Source organism: Pocillopora verrucosa, chromosome 1 (genome assembly GCF_036669915.1).
Source record: "Pocillopora verrucosa isolate sample1 chromosome 1, ASM3666991v2, whole genome shotgun sequence".
In the NCBI taxonomy this organism is placed as follows: Eukaryota; Metazoa; Cnidaria; class Anthozoa; order Scleractinia; family Pocilloporidae; genus Pocillopora; species Pocillopora verrucosa.
The window spans coordinates 35,704,746-35,722,964 of NC_089312.1; the positions used below are offsets into that span (position 1 = coordinate 35,704,746).

At 37.6% G+C, this 18,219-nt stretch overlaps 1 protein-coding gene across 1 annotated transcript; it reads right to left on the reverse strand.

The window, feature by feature from the left end:
• Positions 1-981: 981 nt before the first annotated feature.
• On the reverse strand, positions 982-17,532 carry LOC131798408 (multiple epidermal growth factor-like domains protein 11). The gene is made up of 21 exons (XM_059116051.2): positions 16,870-17,532; positions 15,487-15,585; positions 14,861-14,964; positions 14,102-14,194; positions 13,032-13,278; positions 12,387-12,507; positions 11,606-11,745; positions 11,217-11,444; positions 10,256-10,551; positions 9,664-9,733; positions 8,984-9,054; positions 7,997-8,125; positions 7,376-7,504; positions 6,612-6,740; positions 6,263-6,397; positions 5,383-5,517; positions 4,872-5,009; positions 3,987-4,115; positions 3,400-3,601; positions 2,587-2,627; positions 982-2,405 (listed from the first exon to the last, which is right to left on the reverse strand). Exons 1-21 carry the CDS (start codon positions 16,989-16,991, stop codon positions 1,693-1,695), a joined length of 3,471 nt encoding a protein of 1,156 aa, XP_058972034.2. The 5' UTR covers positions 16,992-17,532; the 3' UTR covers positions 982-1,692.
• Positions 17,533-18,219: the final 687 nt, after the last annotated feature.

Genomic DNA, 18,219 nt, shown 5'->3' on the forward strand with positions numbered 1-18,219 from the left:
TCATAACTTTCAGTAAGCTGAATAAACAGGAAAAAATATTGGAGCACACATTTAGAGTGAGTCATACTTAACAAGCCTTCATCCCCATTTTCCTCTTACTAAATCCTGATCCCTCGCAAAATCACGTCCAACGAATGTTCTTCAGTATTAATACTTTAGTGAAGTGGTTTTAACCCAGGAGGCCGTTAACTCGTCCTGCATCAACACGAAAATACTTGAAACCGCTTCCCTCGTTATATTATCGACGTTTTGACCACCTGAGAGGAAGTCTTTTCCAAGGCCACGATCCGTAAATTAATCATCTTTCTTGGGCAACACTGTTGAAACTGAAAGTGATGGAAATCACGCAAACATGCAACCATGCAATCTTAAAAACATTAAGATACTCTTAACACGACCTTTCTTAAAGCGATTTTCGTTCCACATTTCTTTGAAGTTACAATTAGCTAGTCCATTTGTATATACAATTTATTATCATTATTATAATTTATTATTTCGGTCTTATGCTGTTGTTTTTAACTCAAATCCCAAGTCGCCCCATGAGAATACCAAATTCCGCATACCGCTAAAGCAGTCCATTATCAGGATTCTTCTCAATGAAGTAGTTTTCTATCTGTAAGTAATTAAAAAGATGATTAGGTCAATAATGAAATTGAAAGTCTGAATTCAAGACTGATCTTGAAAATAAAGAACGGAAATCCGACTATCAAGTTATGGAGATATAATTGGATTAATGATCATATCGAAACTAAAAGTTCCTGGGTCTCTAAGACAGACAATCCCATTCTATTAGGAAAAAAAAATTCAACGGCATCATACTCTAACATATCAGTTAACTGACCGCGAGATAGGGAAAGGAGGAAAATGTGCAAGTCGCCCACTTGGTCTGAGCTCACGGAAGGCTCGTTCTATTGAACAATTAATTGTTGAGGTTTCGCTGTCTGAGGCCATATAAGAAAAAAAAGGAGAAAATTGAAATGAAAAACTTCAAGGCTGTTTTGGCAAGAGTTTTCGTTTATTTCGGGTCGTAATCGAATGTAAAACAATAAAAGGTATAAAATGCTTTATTGTTATTTCAATAAAAAGTTTAAATTTGTTTTTAGATATATTTTCAGTCCTTTCAATTCTGATATTAAATAAATTCAACCGCTTGAGTGACAAACATAAGATTTTTGTCTGATTTATATCTCGAGAAAAGCGGTAAAGATATTTTGATATAAAGAAATAAGTCCCTGCAGCCTATTAGACTTGCTGTAACAAGAGATCAGCAAACATTTGTATTTTCAACATAAAATTCTAAAATTTGTATAGCGGCGGCTCTGTGATAAAATTTCCAACGGATGTATGAAAAGGAAGCGCTTTTGATAAAAATACGTCATGCGGAACGTTTGGGTGACTCAAAATAACAATTAACCCTTAACTCCCAAAATCTGATTGTAAATTCTCCCTTTTAGCTGCTAAACATTTCCTCGTAAATTAGTTACGAGAACTCGGTGTTAGGTTATGATAACACTGAGTATTTTCACAACTTGTTTACTGGATAAAATATGGATAACATAGAAAGAAGTTACACGTTTTAAAGTCACTTCAGGTGTAACAGGTCCTTTAAATCTTCGTACCTCTGACTTCCCTGCATTTCTCTACATTTTACTATTTATCTTTATAACAATTCTTGCCTATCGACCACACGTATCACAATCGCTTGGCATGTTGTCGTGGGGGGAGAGGTGGAACGTTGGCTTCAGTTCCGATGGGGGAGGATGAACTCTGTTCGACGCCACCGTACAGTTCGTTAAAAGTCACATCAACACCTCTGTTACTAACTCCCAGTCCATCTTCTTCGTCCTTTAGCCAACAGGATGACGCGTTGTCCATGATTGGAACTTTATCCTCTTTTTTCGTTCGTGAATCAGCTCGGCGGCGCGCTTTACTATTCTTTTTTTCGGCTGCTGACACTGCAACTTCATTCAGCGGGCTCACATCAGATGAACCCTCGTACAGTGGATTAAAATCGCACTGACTGCGGTACGAGATAGCGGACTGGTACAGGGGGTTCATATCGGCCAAGCTCCCAGACCCTCCGCTGACACTTCCCGACGGGCCTGCTTCATAGAGCGGGTTGATATCAGCACTTGTATCGTATAAAGGATTGTCCCGTTCAAGTTCTGTGGCTGTCTGGTAGATTGGATTACTGGCTCTTTTGTCATACTCTGCTGTTAACGTTAAGGTACTTTCATAGTTGGGGTTATTGACAGATTTTATTGTCATCGATTTCGCTCTGTCTTCTGAGGATTGAACCACATCCGAAGGAGTGGAATCTGGGTTCGACATATGACCATATATGGGGTTTAATGACACATGATCTTCCGCGTGATTCTCTTCGTCGTCAACTCCATCCACGTTTTCTATCAGAAAAGAGGAAACAGACAAGAAAAATAGTAAATTTTGGTTTCACATTCAACTAAGAAGTCTACGAATGGCTTTTTAGTTCCCGCGGCTTTCAGTGATTTCCCTCGCATTCTGGATGATGATCTACAGAAAGTCTCTGAACAGACTAAACCACGTGATATGAAAGAGATTACTTACTTGAACTTTTGGGAGATCTTATTAATTTCTTCATGGACAAACTATATGGAACAAATAAACGAAAATCAATGAAAAAATAAATACTATGATTGAGTAGGTGAATAAATTACGAGAAAACTAGTGAACTTCGAGACGAAGTCGTGGTCCATAAAAACGCAAAAGAAGAACAAGGCTAATATAGCCATTTTGACTGAACAATCTTGATCAATGGAGTATTTTTTTATACGGCAAAATGATTTCGCCCTCGTCAGAATCAAGAACGACCGGTTTACTTTCGAGCGCTAAGAGAGAAAGCCAACTGTGATGGTAGTGTGTGATCGTTTTTTATTTGACAAATTGCAAAATAAAGTGGTAAGATAGGTTTTCTTTACATTTTAAAAAAGAATATACAAAAGCTAATTCAGTTCTTGCTTGGTCACGACTCTAAATTCTTTTGTCTCGTTTTACCTGGAACAAAACCGCTTCCATGCTTCCATATCACATTGTTTTTCACATTTTTCATATAAAAGTTGTCTGTCAAAATTGTCCAACGAGTACGAACTTTTTATTGCGTTGGATCAAAGCGCTTGCTCTCTTGGGTAGCCAATTAGAGAACAGGATTTGCTTCATATCGCCCAAGGGTGCTGCTGGCTATATCATGAATTGATAGATTATTTAACTTCTTTATTACCCTCGGACGCCAAAAAAAAAATAAAATAAAATAATTGCCACAGAAACACCTTGCAAAAGATTTAAACCACAACGGTCAAGGCTTTCATGAACAGAAATATTGAACCATTTAAATATTTTTTTCCTTGTTAACATGTGCCTCACCCTTTTCCTGTTCTGGATATCAACACGTGCTTCCTTCTCAAATAAACCAATACGATGATAAGAATAATTGCTACCATGGCAACCCCTACAGCGATAACCACAGGCGTCACAACAGAGGGAGAATCATCGCCAGTCGACCGGTCAGAGCCGGAAGAGTTTTTAAAACCAGGACTGGGAACAACAGTGCTCTCCGTGGGAACAACTGAAATAAGAAATCACCAAAGAAAGAAGTAAGCGCTTCTCTCTTTCTAAGACTCAAGCTCCTCTAGGTCTGATTTAGGCTCCTACACAATTACGAAAAAGGAAAAAGACACAACTGCAAAATAACATAGAAGAAATGCAATACAAACATGGTTATGGAAGTGAAAGTGCACTTCCAGGATAGCTTTTAATAGAATTGTACCCCATTGGCCACGACAAGCCAGGTCTCCACAACGTTGGGTTACCCAGCTGGAAAGGTTGTCCTGGGCTTGACCCGGCTTGACTACTGTAACAACATACTGCAAAAAGGTTACCATGAGCGGTGACTCAATTCAGGTAAAAGTAACCCTTGGTCGAGTAAAGAGGCTCTTAATATTTTGAAGTACCTTCTTCACAGAACTTTCCTTGAAATCCCGTCAAACAGTGACAATAACCAACTTCGTTATTGCAACTCGAATTATTCTCGCAAAGACATTTGTCCTCGCAATTAAATCCGTAGTAACCTTCAGGACAGGCTATCAATCAATAAAAGAAGGAAATAGAGGTCAGTGTTAAAAACTTGTCACATGCGTGGACCAAAAACATTCGCCTAGGAATCGACATACACTCGCTCTGACGAAGAGCTAACGCTCGAAACGTCAGCCAGCCTTTTGATGGCCAGTTAGCAACTCAGTTAATAATAAAGACGTTTTTCTTATCATACAAATAACTAAAAGAGTTGTGGCAAGACACGCATTGATCAACACAGGTAAACTGAATATGAAGATGCGGCTTGATCAAATTCAGGCTTCGATGGGGCTCAAATCCGCGCCTAGTAAACAATGGTAACCAGGGCAATCCATTAACAATGAACCAATTACCAATGGTACTATCCTTTAATTCTTTCAGTCACGATTTGTAAACAAAAGAAAACAGAATGTGCACAGTCAGGGATTACCTATAAAAAGCTACAACATAGTTTTTAAAACCTTGATTTTTATCAGCTTACCTACAGCTGGTAAGTCACCTTCACAAACAATGTGTTTACAGAGGTATGTGAAAGTTTTTTTTTCCAGGAAAGGGATTAAAGAGGAGCACTGCACCAACATGAAGTTGGATCTTGGAGACATTTTAAAATAGTTATTGTGAATTACCCTTTTCTTGGCACTGTAAGGGAAAGGACCAGGAAGTACGGGTCATGATAGATTCTCATGGCTGTTACGGTGTAACAGCCATGAGAATAACATAAAACTGTCTTACAGGTCAAACCACTAACGGTCTATACGACGTACTTTGATTGCAGTACTGACTGGTAAATCCTGGTTCACAATAACACTCTCCGTTCCTATAATCACATTCTTTGTCCATATTAGGCATTCTGCATTCACATTCTTTCTTGCACTTATAACCATAGTAACCTGCCGAACAAGCTAAGAGAAAAACTTATGTCGACAACTAGCAAAGTATAACCCGTGTCTGGTTTCTTAAACCTTTCACTCCTAGGGTCTTTTTAGCAATTCTTCTAACTGTCTAATTTCTGGGATATACGCCGAAATATTGTAATTTTTGCAGGAATTAATGAGTTGAAATCATCTTTTTGTGCAATATTATCTCACTGTATTAATAAATAATAAAAAAAAACAATTCATCTCTTCGCGGCTTGGTAAACATCCATCACTAGCCCCCTACACTTTCGTGTCTAGTCGTTAATTAGACTTACGCACATCTTTTAAGATTATTTCTGTCAAATGAACCCTCTAGCTAACTATACCTGACCTCACACTGTGCACGTGATATTCTTACTTTTATCACATATATCTCCTGTCCAACCCTCCAGACAGGTGCATGCTCCAGTCACGTGATCACAATTCTCTGTGGACTCCTTCACGCACTTGCAGTCTTGTAAACAATTTGCACCAAACTTTCCTCTAGGACAAACTGGCAGAGGGAAAAAATTATCATCTCGTTTACCTTAGCGAAGAACGTCCCACGGTTAATTTTAAGACCTTTTGCCAAATATTTTTCTTTGGAAAAAAACGCTAGTGGTTAAAAAAATAATTAGGAACAGAAACTTCCAGCATGTATACTGACTCTACCAAAATAATTATTGTTCTATAGCATCGTCGCTACAGCACTTCTAGATTGAGTAGCGTAAAACCAAAACCAAAGTTATCACAGCAGCCAATCAAATGATCGAGAAATACCTTTAGGAGCCAATGAGAGCTCAAAATAAAACCAACCAAACTGCTTAAGGCGCGGGAAAACGCGAGCGACCAAGACGTGACACGGTGTTAGTTTTGCATCTGATTGGTTGAGAGATTGGCACGAGTTTTCTGGCCCAATAACAGAACAAAGTAATTCAAACCAGAGCAATCCCGTATTACTTTCAACACTCAATTGAAAATTGCTCTAAACATGAAAGACAAATCCCTTCATCCTTTTTCTCGTAGGATCTCTTTAATAATTGTCCTTACTGTCATCCATACAATTGTTATGATTTTAAGTCTGAGAATTTGGTTTTGGATCGACTAAAAATTCTCTTGTTGATATTTTTCTTTACTCTCATCACTTGTCTGCTTGATATTGCATTGACCTTGTAAGGAGAAATTCTGTCTTGGTCACTCATGGAGGTTAAACCTCTATTTCGTTCCTCAGACTCTAACCCTTGTGAATAAATACGTACATAGCGTGCACTCTTTCCCAGACCATCCAGGCTCACAGAAGCAACGTCCATCGATAGGGTCACATGATATAGTATTGTCTTCATAGCACTGGCACATTGACTGGCAGCCAAGTCCATAAAATCCACTGTCACATGCTGAAAGATATTTTATCCTGTATAATCTTCAAAAAAGCCACTTGATCAAAGATAGATAGAAAAAATGAAAACAAAACAAAGCATAAAGAGTATCTGAGGCAAATTCAAAACATTTTATGATGATCACTTATTCAGCGATGTTTCTTGGAATATGATGCTTTTTTATCTTTTTTTTTTCCTAAAGGCTAGGTATCATGCATACTCGTCCACTTACATTGGTTACATTTGACTCCCTTCCATCCTGCATTGCAGGTACATTTTCCAGTGACATGATGACATGACGAGTCGTGTAAACAGTCACAGCTGCTGTTACACCCTGGACCGTACCATCCATCAGGACAGCCTGTAAAAACAAACCATTAATCCATGAGGCTGACATAGTAATATCAGCTATGAACAACATACTGCTATACTACTGAAGGGTTTAGGGAACGTCCGAGGTTTCCAAAAGTTCGTTTGTCAGTCTGTCTGTTCTTCTCTTTGTCTGCCTGCCTGTCTGTTTGTCTATCTGTCTGCCTGTCTGTTTGTCTAAGCTCTATATCTCTGTATATAGACCACACACAAACTATAATTCCTCTATTTGCTCTGACGAAGGGCTTGAAGAACGTCACTTTTAGAAACTCTCTACGGTGGCCAATTTGCATTGTCAGCGGAGTTGATAAATTTTCTGAGTCTGTTTGTCTATTGTCTGTCTGACGGTGTCCCAGAAAGACCACTGTACATAAAAACGCGTCACATGTAAATTCAACACATTAATTTAACTTTACCATTCATTCAAATACGCAGGGGTTTTTATAATTTTGTGCTATGATTTAGGTCGAATTTTATCACATCCCTGATGTCAAATAGTTAACACTGAAACGTAAAAAATATCTCGTTCAGCTTTGTCAGTTACACTCGCTAAAATAGACCCTGCATCTTAAAAAAAAAACGAAAAAAAACAAAAAAAAAACACAAGTATCAGACTAGTTGCTTCACCTTGCTCACAAAAGGTGCCCTGCCAACCAGCCATGCAGCCGCAGGTACCATCCACTGGATTACATGAAGCACCATTCTGACATTTACAAGTCTCCCGACAGTTAATTCCAAAGCTTCCTGATGGACATTCTGTAGAAAGCAAGCAACAGCAGTGACAACATCGACCGAAATCATTCGTTCCACTTTTTACAATGTGGCAAAAACATAATTGGGAAAGGGAAAAATTATGACTGCTCCTAACAATGACAACAAGAATCAAACCTATGGTCTTTGGAGTAGAAGTACTTTGGATGCTCTGTCACTGAACTATAGGAGACCAGAAGCAAATTTAATGATGGGAAAGTGTTTGCACACCTGTGTTTCCCTAGTTGTGGTGGATCTTGCTTCCCACTTCCCACCTCGAATAAAATGTTTAGTTTTCTATACTTTAAAAGAGCTGCAATGTGAAATTGTTTGAAAGAAACGGGACTCATAATCCAACGAGAACTCACAAATAGACTAATTAGAAAGCCTGAGATTTCCAATCAGAACAGGGTAAGGTTCAGTTCAGTTCAGTTTTAAGAAGCCATGTGATACATCATCGTAATAGCTGTTCTCAAGAACAACTAGTTATGATCTTACCTTTATAGCAGTTTGGCAGCATGAAACCCGCAGGACAATCACAGGAGCCAGTAATGATATCACATGAGGCATTACGGTTACAGTTGCACTTCTTGTCGCATTTGTTACCATAATATCCAACACTACACTCTAAAAGACAACAACCGACATCAGTTAGTTCATTGATAAATATAATTAATCATAAAAATTAAAATTCCTTCGATTGTGATTGGTTTAAAAAACTCCTGTTTTCCACTTATTCACTTGCCGAGTTTTTATCAGACACTTCAGTAAGCCAATCACATTCAAAGAGGTAGTTCAAATCAACCAATCACAGTGAAAGTTGTAGTTAAAATCATCCGATAAAACCTTGATTTCAATCACCATAGAAACAGTGTACAGACTCCTAAATTGTCTTTTAATGCAAGTTTTCCCTTCATTTCATAACTTGGCTATTCTTCTTTTCTCGGAAATTGTAATTCTTATGATTAACTGGTCATAAGACTTCGTGTCGTTCAATTCGGTCTGTTATCATACTCGTGATAAATAAATCGGACGTTATCACTCGTATGGTTACAGACCGAATCGGACTCCATTCAGTCCCATTACCATTACGAATACTCAATCAGCCGACAGGCCAGAATGCCTTTGCTGCTAGGACTTATTGAAGGTTCAGTGGCGTGATCAAGCAACTAGAAGTCCTTTGAACCAGCTACCCTAACACCGGACATTATAAAAAAAAAAGACACTTCAATTTCACTTGTGGCACAGCTATGGAAAATTTCAATGCACATGCTTTTCCCTCATTTTAAAGTAACATTATCTATGTTTTCAAGTTTCCGACAACAAAAAAAAGGTTTTAAGAGCCAAGTCGTCAGCGAAAGACAGCAATGTGTCTTTTCTTGCTTATTTTGGACACCAGTTTGTGCCTAGAGAATGCAATACTGTTTGGGAATTAATAATTACGTCAAACTCGTATGTAACCTACAAAACAACAAAAGAACTTACTTATCTGCTCCCTACAATAGAGGCCAGTGAACCCATTCTTACATAAACACTTGCCATTAATCCTGTGACATCTGTAAAAAAAAGTACAATATGTAATGACTATTTGGTGAGACCCTGTTAATACGGTCACGGAGGGGCCAAAACTGATTGGCCATATAAACGAGGTGGCCGTATGAACGGGGCAGGATCATATTTCTGAATTGCTTAGCAAGTTGTCACGCTGGAGGGACCTTAGCGTTACGATTTATCTTTTCTATCATGTTTGTAATGAAAACATGGAGGAGTGATGCTTCCTTCTAAATGAATCAGCTGTTTGCTTAGAAAATGACAGGGATAAGTGAAATCTCCAAGTGACAGGCATCTTGGTTTTCTAAATTCAACGCTGATGACCGGAGAAATTATTAAGGATTCTACCGTTTAGGATTTTAAAATATGGCCGTTGGCCTTTTTAAGGGGTGACTGCACAAGCAAGGCTTTTTTATACAAGAAAACATATGGTCGCTCTCCTAGGATATGAAAAAGTGGTTCGTAATAACATGGTGACCGTATTACCGAAGGGGCCGTAAGGCGGGGTTCCACTGTGCTTATTTCTGGAGAAAAAAATCTCAACATAAGATTACAATGTAATTTCTATTAACTAATGTTAACTTTGGATAATTGTGATATTAAACTTCACTTACCTTTCAGTTTGTGTTTGATTGCAAAGACATGAATTTTTACAATTGACACCAAAGGTCCAGTTTCCGCACACTAGAACACAACAACAAAATTGATTGTTCAGAGATTTAGATAGATTTCTCCAGTTTTTTCTGAAAAAGTTCCTTGGTTTGGGAGATTTGTAAGCCTCACAATCATAAACACAATAGTCAGCGAGATATTAAGCTAAGCGCTTGAGCACAAGCTTTTCTTCACTCGCAGGAGAGGTCTGCCAGGGTCTTAACCATCATTATTGATAATGCCTACACCCCCGACAAATCTCTCCGAGAAACGGGTGTCTTGTAGTGCTAATAACGAGGGCCTCCTCGCAAGCTATAAACAAAATAAAAAATTTGAGAAATGCATTAAACATATGCCTTAATTTGCTTTTGGTGCCAAAGCAAAAAGTCAAAAAAAGTCAAAAGAGCACTCTCTATCTCAAGTGTTTAATATCAAGTCACACATTCAACAAGGAATTCCAATTTTGTTCCACCAATCTGAGGATGGTGTCTAATTTTTAGCTTTGATAATCCTGGTACACTAGAGCAGCTAAACTGTCGCAAGTCTGTCACTTACAGATATCACAACTTTCCCCTTGCCATTCATTCACACAAGTACACTTGCCATCCACTGAGTCACATGACCCTCCATTTTGACACCCACATTTTGATTGACAGTTCTTGCCATAGTAACCAGCTGGGCATGGGTTGTCACAGCGGACACCTATCCATCCTGGCAGACAATCACAGGTGCCATCTTTTTTGTCACAAGTTGCATTGTTAAGACATTGGCATTTCCCTTTACACTGAGGTCCAAAAAATCCTGGACTACACTCATTTTCACAGTGTGCCCCTTGAAAACCAGGTTGACATCTTGAAAAATATAAATTATGATAAATTATAACATGAGCAGATCACGTCAGTCAAGATACCCAACAAAAATTTCCCCACATGTACAAATTATCTTTCTCACCTCAAAGTTTACATTTGGAAACACTGCTACAAACATTGCTATTGATAGCAGAGATGTGAAAATATTTGCTTTTGGGCATTTGAATACTATTCCATTAAGAACAAAATAGAAACTTTCAAATTTTTGAGAACATGTACTATATCTGCAGTGCAGGCATCTTACAAGGGTGAGTTCATGTTAAGAAGCTTGCAATCATTTATTCAACCAGCTATGTTAGATTTGGAGATGGAGTCAGAGGGGAGGGGGGCAGGGAAAGGTGAAAAGATCTTCACTCCCTAACCCCCACCCCTCTCCTTTTTTTTTACCATCAACCATCCCCTTTGGTACAAATTTCTTTCTCTACCCAGCCTTCCACTGCCATGAAAAAAAGATAGTGGGCATAATTTCTGCTAAGAAAATATTGAGCACTTTGCTTGTTGACAAAAGTTAACAAAAAGAGAGACAGTTAAATGTTATGTTTTAACTTGCCACAAATGTGACATGAGCCCTACCCAATATGTTCCATTTCTACAGCCACTACAATTACTTATTGCACCAGTACTTTCACATTTAATGAAATACTCACTGACATATCCCAGTGAACTGATTACAGGTTCCATGTATTGTACAGTTACAGTGCTTGGTACAGTCCTGACCCGCTGAGCCTGCAGAGCATGGCTGGTCGCAGTATACCCCTGTGTACCCCACTGTGCAATTACATGAACCATCCACAGGAGAGCAAGTGCCATTCTTACAGCGACACTCTTCTGCACAGAAACTTCCATAACTTCCAGAAGGACACATATCTCCACATCTGAAAAGAAAAGAACAATTTAAATTTAAAAAATTCAAAATTATAAATGAATTTTGCCTTCATGGAAAACAAATTTCAGATTTACAAAGGCTGGCATTCCTGTACAATGATATAACTATAAAAAGAAAACTAATGATAATGACTATAAAAAAGCTACTTGCCTATGTCCTTGATATCCCGGAGCACAAGTACAACTTCCATTCACATGATCACAGACTGCACTATTCAAACAGTTAATGCACGTTTGGGAACAATTATATCCATATTTACCATTTGGGCATTTTGAACCACACAAATCACCCTTAAATGAGAAGTTAGAATCCTCAATTATAGAAAGGTCTTATTCATAAATTTTAGGATTTTTTCATCTCATGTGAAACTAATTCAATCAAAATGGGGATCTAAAGGACCTGCTTGTTACACAACCAAAGGGTTCCATTATTGATATTTTACCTAAAATTGATGATAGTTCCATATTGAATTTAACCACAAATAAATTATTTAAGCAGTTATGAAAAATTGGAAGAAAAATAATGATTAAACCTTATCATATTACTATGAGAGCATGCACTGGATATGAGGAAATACAAAAAATAAGCACCCAGTGTGGAAAATGTTTCTAAATTCAATTAGAAGAGGTTTCACCCCTTACCAGACATTAACACAGGTCATGCAATCAGCAACTTTTGTTACTAAGTTGGTGACCAAAATGCAATTCACAACTTAGGGAGCTAGCATAATTAATTTCAAAACACACACACAGAACATTTTGTAACTTGCATAAACTTTGTGTTCCACAAATTATGCATGTCAAGTGATCACTCTCTTGTTAAGCTATGGGAAAATGGCTAGCATTGTATGGTTACTGCTCCAATCCAAATTCTAAAATAGCATAAACTGACGATCCAGTTCTTAATTGCACCTTACATGCTTATTAGTTACCTGCCATCCAGCAGTACAGTTACACTTGCCAGTAATGTGATCACATCTACCTCCATTGAGACAGGTGCACTTTTGTGCACAATTTTTTCCATACCATCCTTCATGGCAATGAAGATTACATCTATAGGGGTAAAATGATATTTCCTTAACAAGGCTTCAGCCTATAATATTAGATGTCATTAATTTTTAAAGTGCATAGATCAAGATGCCTAAACTCCCAAGTTCTGACATTTAACTAGCAATCAGTTGCTTAATTTAACTAATTTCTAATTTTCTTCCAGATTTCTATGAAATATGAATTACAAAACTGCAAGAAATAAAGAAGAATGTGAATCATATCATTTAAGCAGATGAGTCAGCAGTTTCACCATCAAAAAGGTTTCTATAAATCAGAGAAACCTCTACTGTTCTAATTAACTAATAAAACCATTAAAGACAAAAACTAAAAAAAACTGGGAAGAAAGAGTAGACTGGCCTGAAAAAATTGGGTGGATGGACATGTTTAATAGATTGACAAACAAGTTGTCAGCATCAGTGTAGACCAAGTTGCTTGAATCTATTCCATAGAACTGATACTATTCTATTGACACACTAGAAACTTGATGCTGATAAGAATGATAACAAACCATACTGTATTAAACACACCTTGTACCTTGGAAGCCTGCTGCACAAGTACAATCTCCTGTGACAGGTTCACAAGTTCCACCATTCAAACAACCACATTTCTGCTGACATTTATCACCATAGAAACCTTGGTCACATGACTGCTCACACTGCTGACCCTTCCAACCAGGAGTGCAGGCACACTGACCTGTGTGTGAATCACATTTGGCTCCATTCCTGCACTTACAGTCATGTCGGCAGTGAGGACCCCACTTGTGAGAAGGACACTCTGAGAAATTTAGATCAGGAGAGATCATATATCAATGATTTTTAATAACGACCCAACACCAGAATTACGCTGAAAGTGACACTTAAATTCAGGACATTTAAGATCTTGCATAGATGATGCCCACATCTCTACCCTTCCAATCATTACATTTATTGAAAATCACAACATAGCTTTACTAAAGCATGCACTCTGATTGGCTAATATGCTTGATCCATTTACCTGTGGGTTTAAAAGTCTCAATGTTATAAAAGAAATTGTTAGCAATTGCAGTGTGCAACCATCAAGTCATGGATGCACTCAGGAGGTTTGCTAAGCACTCAAGAAGCTAAGGGTCACACCTGGCTGGTGCCTTGTGCAACTCTTAATCTTCTTTCATGCTTAGCAAGCTCCTCAGTGCATCAAGGCAAAAGTGGTTGATGCTGCGTACTAACCATTTCTTAATTGTCACAAGTAGTACTAAGTAAATAGCCAAATAGTCTGCTTGCAGACATTTGGTTTTCTTATTGAAGTGGGATTTCTATTTTAACTTTAAGTGTTCAACAGTGTTCACTGTTGGTAACTGATAAATCTCACTGGAACAGTCTTAGTAGTGAAAAAAGTTGATACAGATTTCAACTAGTGCTCATGAGATAGATAACAATCAAACAGCTGAAGATGCCAAGTAACACACTCAATTGGATATTCAGGAAATAAATGAGACTATAACCTAAACAATGAGACAGTAAAATTAAGTTCTAAATATAAGTTGTTCACTGGGGCTGCCAAGAGGAGATGCTTGTCATTAAACTTCAACTAACCTTCAAAATGACCAACATAAACTCACCTCTATCACAAAGTAGTCCATGATAACCTGCATTACATGAACACGAGTCCGGCTGAGTGCAAGTCCCATGAACACAAGGATCCTTACAGATGGCTACAATGTATAAAATGACCTGATTAACAATCTCTTTTCAATATTTGGTTTTGGCAAATTTGGTAAAAAAAACAGTTTACTTAAGAGCTTTTACAAATTGTGGCAAAATGGGACCACAGTGATGTATACTAAAACCTGAGGCATGAACAAAGTAATATGGAAAAACTTGTTCAGAAACTTTGTGATCATTCAAAAAATTTAATTTTTATGGGAAAGCATGCAACAAATAGACATAGTCACATAAACCTTGATTTCCCTTGCAAGGAAAATCTAAACCCCTATCTTATTTACCTCCTTAAGGTTCAGATGATCATAAGAAACTGATTTCCTGGGATTTTTCATGACAAATCTCTATTTAGTCAGTACGAGTACATTCTGCACTAAAAGGGGAGTGGGGATGGTGCAGTAGTTCTCATCCTTGCTTCAAGGGTTTTCCTATATACATATATAGTAGGTCATTTGGTTTTCTCCCCCTCCACCACAACCAACATTCCAAATTTGAATTCAACTGGACAAGAAGAGCCACTTCATGGAACGTCCAGTAGTCTTCTTAACTCCCACAATTATTTAAAAATTATTTTTGTTAATATTAGTATCAATTGTTAACTTTCTAAAAACATAAATTTTCACACACTTATTATCTATTATTAAAGGACTCTGACTTACCAACTGGACAACCATTCCCTTCCTGTCTCCAACCAAGACAACAGAAATATACAGGTTTAAAAGCTTGGCGAGTAAGTGTTCTATAAGACACCCCATATAGCGTTCTGAATAGTGAAAAAAATATTGAAAATTAAATTCTCTTGCAAAAAAAAAATACAAATTCTCAGATAAAACAAGCCCTCTCATATCACTGTGGTTAATTTCCACTCATTTTTTTAAGAATGATAGCTTTACAAAAAACATGCTAGGGCACTTAATCATGTAACAGATGATAAGAGAAATAAGGGAAAATATATATTCTGCTTCCTCTCAATAGAATTTGGCATAAATTAGCCAACATCTCCTGATGTGCATAAATTTAAATTCCTTTTCCAAAGGACATAGAATTTTATCTAAACATCATTGACACACTGGACACACAATGCAGGTTTTTCACTACTGGTATTAAATAAGAGAAATTTTAATTTCATTTCCCTGATTTTCTCCAAAATGATATACCTATTTTTATCCATACCATTTTTCATTCTGTGGCAATCATTGATTAAGTCAGAGTTGCTTTAGTTAGAGCTAAATGTAAGAAATTTACAGTGTAACCAACAGCAGCTCAGATAATGGCACTTGTTCACCTGTACACCGTGCATCTTTTCCAGCCCAACCATCCACAGCCAGTGGACGACTTTTTCTTCCAGCTCATTTGAAAGGATTGCTGGTACGTCTGTATGAAACTGTCAACAGAAAATATACTCCATACCTTAGTAATTAGGAAAAATATTTATGCTGTGTTTGCACTCATAATTTTAACAGATAGCACCATATAATAGAACCACCAAAAAAGAAACTCTTTGAGCTGTTAGTTTGTTCATTTTTAGTCAGTTCTGAAAAAGAATGGCTCCTTTCTATCAGGGTTTCCTTGAAGTTTACAGGTGGGCATAAGTAACTGAGCAGTGGATTAAGTGATGGAGCATGAAGTTTAACAGTCAATTTCCATTTGGTAATTGGTCCATGGTGTATGACCTTCAATACTATAATGTGCCATGGCTTAAGTTTTCTGTAAAAGGAGTATTTCCTCTGAACTTATTTCCAAATATTACATAACAATGAGGGCTGGCTGGGAGAGTGGCATCACAAAATTACATATATTAGTTTTGCTTCATGATCACACCACTGATGGCATAAATCACATCACTTGAAACAATTTTAATTATTGATATAAGAAAATGGTTTGAACCTAAAAATAACTGTTGATTGCATTGAAGGAGAGTAGTCTTGTGATCATCATTAATCTCCTAAGATTTTCCCCTCAAGTTGTTAAAAAGTCAGTCAGTCACTACTACTAACAACAGTTCCCCAGGACTTTAAGATCTCTTGCCCAGATGATAACACTATTTATGATCCATCAAATATTTTTGCTTGATTGACTTAAATGCATCATGTGACAAAATATTCCATCACTGAAACTAAGGGATATCCAAGGATATCACTCAGGTGATACAGCTATTTCAATTTACGTTTTCGGATCAAAGCCTCAAGCCTACAAGACAAGACCGAAGGGGAATATGGGATCTTAATAGGAGTCATATCTGTTCCTGTTGCTCTTTGTCAAGACGCGCAAGGCAATACTAATTGTATTTTCAGCCTCCATGTCCATCTCCCGCCGACAACCCCGAAAGCCTAAAATTAATTCTAATCTAATTCATGTGCATTGCAAACTATTTAAGGATATTAAACACAAGAGCCTTTATTTGGCACAAAAAAATGCTTGTTTATTTGTACTTGGATATTATCTGTTCCTCAAAGCTCACAGTTCTTCTCTAAGCTTTGCTATTAGAAAACAGTTTGCATCTTGGAACAGATAACGTCCATGGACCAATATCCATGCATGTAAAGTAAAGATGGAGAAGTTTTTTCTGAGCCATAACCAACAAAAGCTCATTTTATGACTGGGGTGCATCAAACCTCTGCCCGAGATACTCTCACAAGGCGAAGTTATCGAAATGACCTAAGCTTACCTCTGAGATCTTGAGCAAACGTTCTCGCCATTCGCAACCAAGGAACCTTCTGTTAGGCCGACGAAACCAAGATAAATGATAGTTACTCCAAACGTACAGGCCCAAGACATAGAAACGCCCATTTCAGTAGTGAAATAACTAATTCTGTGCGGAAGTTTTGCACAGGTTCGCAGAAAGCACGATTGCCCAATCGCCTGTATGTGGTAACTATTGAATAGGATCAGTTTACAACAGTAGATGACAAGTGCTATATATAATCAATGTAACACGTAATCGTCATAGACATCTTTCTCTCAGTTGTGTCTCGTACTTTGCTCTTCAATCTCTGTTCGTTCGATGTAAGCGTCCAAGACACTTTTGCTATCAATTATTCTAGAGCTCGTATTCAGTTTCATTGCATACGGTTTTTTCGATACAAGTCAAGAACCTCCTGTGGTGGTTTCGTGTGACAGGCATAATTTTGTAAATAATGTGACAATGCCATCGTCAGAGCATCAAGCATAATGCCGGTAACAACCACAACTTCTAAAAATTCCCTTGACGTTACAATGCAATATGATTTAAATTCTGTGGTCTGAGCGTTGTAAACAGCGAGCCTTCTTTTCTTGCTTGCACCATCGGGATGTGATCCACTTAAACTGAAAGGATGTCTCTTGTTCTGAAACTTTGCCTGTTAGGTAGTGGTAGGAATGGGGGGGGGGGGGGGACAGGGGGAAGTTATGGGAAGGTAGGTTGAGGAGCACCTAAAAGCTGTTTTTTTTTTTAATCATTAAATTGAGGATATTATTCGGCACAATGCCATGTTACCAGGGGTGACGCTCTAAAGTATAATGCCTCAATAATAATAACAATTGACCGGGCCCCAATAGGAAATGACGGTCGTATGCCATAGTGCGTGACATGTAGGGAGCACGGGAAGGGAAGTTACAATAATAATAACAATAATAACAATAATAACAATAATAATAATAATAATAATAATAATAATAATACTAATACTAATAATAATAATGGTAATTCTGAATTTTAGAGGTTCACCGTAACTTTTATAAACCTCTTTAATTAAAATGCACGGTATTCATTTGTTTCAGCTCGGCCAATGTGTATACTAGGGTACAGTAGTTTGGTATTATCAACTGAGTTAATAACGTAGATTGGTCACCTTAAAGAGTTTCAATGCTCTGAAACTCAGCTTCTGAAACTTAGCTTTTAAACTCTTTACGGTGGCCAATTTACGTTATCAACTCATTTCGTAAGAAAGGTTGTGGTTATTCATCGTTGTGAATAACAAAAAAAGCTAAGTTTTTTTCGCTTGTCTCACGATGTAGTCACGTGTGATGTAGATCGCGA